Genomic DNA, 5,873 nt, shown 5'->3' with positions numbered 1-5,873 from the left:
AGTGGAATAGTAACTATAGATCATGGATCTGTTGTCCTTCATTTGGAGCAGCTTCTCCTTTAGTCCAGAAATGATGGCCACTACCCATGCCTGGACCCCTCTATAACTCCAAGCTTTGCTCCTCAGGAAAGTGCTGGAGCCCAAGAACTAGGAGTCACCTCATCCCTTGCCATACAATCTCCTCCCCATTTTAAAGCTGAGGTGACTTCCAAGATAACCCTGACCCAGGAGAGAGCAGTGTAACTACAGATAAAGACGGTCGCAACAGATTAACTCCCTGCCCTTGGGCTCCAGCCCCTAAGGGTCAGGTAGAAGGACTCCCAGTTACCACGGGACTATTGGCCACGTGAATACTTTTCAGGTGGATGCACTACCTGGACCAAAACTAACCCTGTTTGGCTATTTCCAAATAGCTGAATAGCAGTTGATCATTTGACGAACTGTGGGTTTGAGGAAGAAAACACTCTCAAGTCTTCTATCAAACACATTTATTCTTAAAGTGAGAAGCTCCTAGAGGATAACTAGAAGAAACTGAAACATTTACAGTAGAAAAATTATGGATACTAGTTACAAGCTCAAATACAGTCATAGCTGAGTTACACCAACAGCATTTTTCCAGTATAGAAGATCACACATGTTAAAATTAACTGCATTCTCCTAACATTTCTCAATAGACATGCACAAGATGAATCAAACATTTCAGGAATCCGGTCCTCAGGATCTTAACGAATGGATTTATGCACACGTGAAAAGAATTCACACCCCCCCAAAAATTCACATCCTTTCTCTTTAAATATATATTTAAAAAAGAACAGCAGCATTTGACTTCAAAGGAAAGTAAAACACAAAAACAGGCAACAAAATAGACTGCTCCTTCTATGTGCAAGGTACTGGACTCTGGTATTGAGAATCCTAGTGTCAGTCCTCACTTCAAACACTGCATCAAAAAAGCATGAAAGAAAGATGAGTCACCTTCAATATGAAGGATGTGAATTGTGTACACTGACAACACTCTTGAAAGTACAACAGTATTGCAGGAGCAATACTAGTGAATGGACCTTTGTGGAAGGTCAGAAACTCATGCATGATCAGATATTTGGGTTAAACAACATTATTTTTTGGTTTAATCAAGGCACTTGGAAAGAACTATCTTTGACATAAATGGATTCCTGGTGCTGTTAGCCATGGGTGATGGCATAACTAGTTGGCCACAACATTCCATATATACCAAGAACCCAAGTACTATGCCTTGATGGCAAAGTCACTTGTCACATTTAGGATTTCAAATACAGATTCAATTAAACTTGCCCCAAATCATGACTTTTTTTTTTTTAAAAAATAGACCATGGTTAAACAGAAAGGCTTTACTTAAGGTCTTGAGTCTCCAAAATTATATAGTTCATCTTCCCCCAACACCATCCAATACCCTAAAAGTTGATTTTGCTTTTCTTCACAATATGTAGAACAGACCTCTTTCCTCTCTTCTGAGTTACTTCTCCAGGAGAAAAAGTTGAAAAACCAACTTCAAAACACAAAATAACCTTACATCATTTCACCAACAATTAAATGTTCAGACCTCCACTTCTACTCCGGTTTGAGTCTCAGAGCTATTTGCATAACCCTTTCACACATTCCTCATACCATTAACACAGCTTTCCATCACCATCAACTGTCCTTCCTCAAGTTGTTCTTGCCCAATGTGAAAGCTAGTGAATTGAGAGGGAAGACAGGAAGGGTACTGGGAGAAAAAATAAAGGATTAAACAGAAATAGTTCCCAGGCTGTTACTTGATCATCTAGAACAAAATGCTCAAATGGCTCATATTTTTCTGTTGCCAGGTCCCAAAGACTCAAAGCTAAACCTATAGATGGAAAGTAGCAAAGGCTTCCTAATATTGAGCAATACAGACCTAGAATTGCATGGGGACTACAACAGGTCAAAATCAATCAGTAGGTTGCTTAATTCATCGATAAGAGGCCAAATTCTCTATTCTGCCCCAGCTCTGCCATTCTGGGAACAGGCCACTAGCCAGCCTCGGACTGCCAAAGACTATTGACTCCGATTCAGTCTTAGGAGGCATCTGGTTGAATGCACAGTTCTGGCGTGTCATCTGCGTCTGCACCCCATCCGGTTTCCACTGCACATGAACTATTCGGTAATTCTGACCCTCGTTGTTGTCCCAGAAGACTTGCCCATTCGCTTGGTAAGAAATGCAGAACTCAATCTTCTCCTTAGTTGGGATGACGGAGGGTAAGTCAATGGTAAAGGAGAAGGTGTCACTATCTGAGCTGCCATACACATTCTTCATGTAGACACAGTCCACATCCCTGTAGCTTCTCCAGGAGTCAAATGTAATGCGGACCTGAACCTTCTTCTCAAAGCTCACATTTTTCACTTTGATTGTCCCACTCACTGTTCGTTCTTGCAAAGAGCAATTTTCCAGACAAACAAAGTTCTTCTGAAAATGATTCCGGAAACTTAAGTAATCAGTGGAAGGCTGAGGAAAATCTAAAATCAGGTTTTTCTCCTCATGGAGTCTTAAACCAGAGGCGATATCATTAAGGTCCAAGAGATCAAACTGAAGATCCCATGCAGGTTCTTCTGGAAGGTCAGAGAAGACGTGGACTGCAGTAAGAGAGAGGCCCTTGGAGTCAGCAAATACAACCCGCTTCTTGGCTTGGTTGTGTGAGTGTTTCCATTCTTTCTGTGATTTGGCTTCCTGTTTGAGGCTGAGACATGGTTTCAAAGGCTTCAATTTATTTACAAAATTTTTTCGTTGAAAGTCATTGTAAGGGCCCAGGAAACTCCTCAGAGGTGGCGAATGAGCCAAACAAAACCTCATGGCCATATCCACTGGCATGACTGAACTTGTAAGAGGACGTGGGTCCAGAACCTGGATCATTCTAGAATGCAAAAGGAAGAGGATCACAACCTAGATCTGAAATGCTCAGCCTGGTCCCAAATATATATGTCCTATTTTTATGCTCTCTGCATTATGGCCAGTGCAGTAATTACCAAGGAGGCGCTACACTGTGTAGCATAAGAGTATCAGGGGATCTGACCTGCATTCCACCTCTATCCATGGCTTAGCAATTGGGTCGTGGCCTAACTGCTGAAAATACTTGGAAGGGGTTCAGTCTCCCCATCTCAGATGGTTGCATTTCATGATATCTAATACAATTAATTCTAAGAGTAATTTGCTCTGTTCTATTCTTTTGGGGAGGAGAGGTAGGCATTAGGGTCGAAGTAAGGACCTCACATTTAGACTCTATCACTTGAGCCACACCCCCAGCCCTTTCTCCTGTATTTTTTTGATAGGTTCACACATTCCAGGTCTGGCCTGTACTGTGATTCCTGCAGAGCTTGGCTAACAAATGCACACCTCCCACTCAGATTATTAGCTCAAATGGGGTCTCACTAACTTTTTGCGCTGACTGACCTCAAACTGCAACCCTCTCTACCTCCAAAGTAAATGGTATTATAGGTGTGTGCCCTTCCTCTAGCCTAAACCAAAGATTCTTTTTCCCCCTTTATTGTCAAAGTGAGTACAGAGGGGTTGCAGTTTCATATGTAAGGCAGTGAGTACATTTCTTGTTCAACTTGTTACCTCCTCCCTCATTTTCCCCCCACCTCTCCCCTCCCCTTTTCCCTCTTTCCCCCCATGAGTTGTACGGTTGGTTTACACCAAATGATTTTATAAGTATTGCTTTTGGAATCATTTGTCTTTTTATCCTTTGTCTCTCAATTTTGATATTCCCTTTCCCTTCCCTAGTTCTAATACACGTATATACAATATCCAGGGTACTCAGATGATAAACCAAAGATTCTTAAACCTGATACTTGAGACTTAATGCTATTGGAGCAGAACTCTGGGAATGATGCCCATGAGGTGAATATGTTCTTAAAGCTTCCCCAGAGAGTTTAAATGTTCTTCCTCCAATGGAAACACAAGCCAACAGAGCCTACACTTAAGGAAAAACTTTCCAGACTCAATATATTTCATATAGAAAGATGCATATAACAAGTACACATTTAAGCAGAAAAGCTAGGGGCTAAAGGAATGGTTTAAATGGTAAAGTACTTGCCCAGCAAGTACAAGACCTGAGTTCAAACTCAACTACCACCAAAAACTGGTATTTTGGGCAACAACTTTTTTTTGCCACTCCTGGGGCTTGAACTCTGGGCCTGAGTGCTTTCCCCGAGCTTCTTTTTGCTCAAGGCTAGTGCTTGAGCCACAGTGCCACTCCCAACTTTTTCAAGTAGTTTATTGGAGATAAGACTCTCCTGGAGTTTACTCCTGGACTGGCTTCTAACCATGATCCTCAGATCTCTGCCTCCAAAGTTGATAGTATTACAGGCTTGAGCCATCAGAGTCCACTGGAAATGATCATTTTTAAGACATAACAGCTATTTAAAAGTTTATACCTATTTAAACCTATCTAGGTTCTGCTGTTAAGCCAAAAATCACTCTCAATGAGGGGTTTTGTTTTTGTTTTCTGGCCTGTGGCCCTCCTATATGTTGCTAAACAGGATTTCAGCCAGGATTTCAGCCTATCTCAGCCTTAAGAATAAAGAAGCTGTGAACACTGTACAGGACATTTCTCAGTCTGGCTTTAGTAACTTAACACTCTCCACAGCAGCTCTCAGAACTCGAGAGTGGTCCTTATCACAAAATGGAAATAAAGGACAGTCATGAGATTACTTTACTAGCTGCAGTAACTTTCTTGGAGACTTGCAACCTTGGGGCAAACAAATGAAATGAAAACTAAAGTTACACTTAGGGTCTAATAATACTAGGAAGAATTCTTAGAGAAGTCATCCACTAAGTTATGTCTGGAAGTGACTTCAAGCAGTTCTATGGAAATGCTTTTTTTTTTTTTTTTACATTTATAGAAAAGACAATCTTAGTATTCAATTATTTCCCTGGCCAAGAGTTAAAAATAATAGTTTGCTCCAACTCTGAGGCTGAGCTTGCTACCGCAAACCATAGAGTGGGAGAGAAATGAATGCAGATCTCACCTAGTAATTCTTGTCCCCCAAGCTAACCAAGAATACCAGAGTGCTTGCTGTCAAAAAAACTAAGCTGCCCCCCCCCCCCAAGTACTTGGGGCAGTTGTGCAGAACCCTGAGAGAACAATGCATCAAAGAGAGGGTCCAAACTAAAGCTGACTCATGGTACGACCATTTCTGATTTAGGATGCTGATTAGCAAAAACAGAGTGCAAGACATTTTTCTTAATGCAGATTGGTAATTTGTGCATCTCCAAAGGCTTCCTCGGGTGCCAAATTCAACTCAGCAGCCCATCAACTTACCTTCTCCTAGGAGATCTTCATTTGCAGACATGACATGACAAAAAACACCATCCTCCCCTATCCCCCCTCCCCCGCAACCCCGAACTTCTCTGCAGCTGCAAGTTCCCCTCCATTCGTGGGTGGAGAGTTACCCTGAACCTACCTGGTGCAGCTCATGAGGCTGGGAGACGGCGGCGGACCGACAGAGCCAGCACCCTCGTAGCAGGCAGCGTTCACTGCGATGGGTGACGGCCCTAGTAGACTGCGAGAAGCTCAGCCCCAGAGGCGGCTTATCAACGCCCAACCACGTGAACGGATTCTTTCAACCAATCGCCGGGCCGCGGGCCGGATGGCGTGACCAATCAGCGCTCAGCTGGAGCGCGAGCCTCCGCGGCGAACGTGATCACCTCGGGGCAGGCTGTGCTCGGAGAGCTCCGCTGGGAGCCCCTGGGGGAGTGCGAGGGATTCTGGTGCCAGACACACTGAGCCGCGTACCGCGAACCCGGGGCCAGGAAGCGCGCCGGCACGTACTGCACCGAGCGAGCCGGGAGAAGCTGCAGCAAGCTTCCCCGAGTGGGCGCC

The 5,873-nt window shown here is 43.6% G+C and overlaps 1 protein-coding gene across 1 annotated transcript; it reads right to left on the bottom strand.

Annotated features, from left to right (window-relative positions):
- Nucleotides 1-473: 473 nt before the first annotated feature.
- Ppp1r3c (protein phosphatase 1 regulatory subunit 3C) lies at nucleotides 474-5,543 on the bottom strand. The gene is made up of 2 exons (XM_048338714.1): nucleotides 5,455-5,543; nucleotides 474-2,903 (listed from the first exon to the last, which is right to left on the bottom strand). Exons 1-2 carry the CDS (start codon nucleotides 5,466-5,468, stop codon nucleotides 1,964-1,966), a joined length of 954 nt encoding a protein of 317 aa, XP_048194671.1. The 5' UTR covers nucleotides 5,469-5,543; the 3' UTR covers nucleotides 474-1,963.
- Between the last annotated feature and the right edge of the window lie 330 nt (nucleotides 5,544-5,873).

Source organism: Perognathus longimembris, chromosome 2, assembly GCF_023159225.1.
Source record: "Perognathus longimembris pacificus isolate PPM17 chromosome 2, ASM2315922v1, whole genome shotgun sequence".
Lineage (NCBI taxonomy): Eukaryota > Metazoa > Chordata > Mammalia > Rodentia > Heteromyidae > Perognathus > Perognathus longimembris.
Note: the sequence above shows the minus strand (reverse complement) of the source record. Positions and strands in the feature narration are given on the sequence as shown.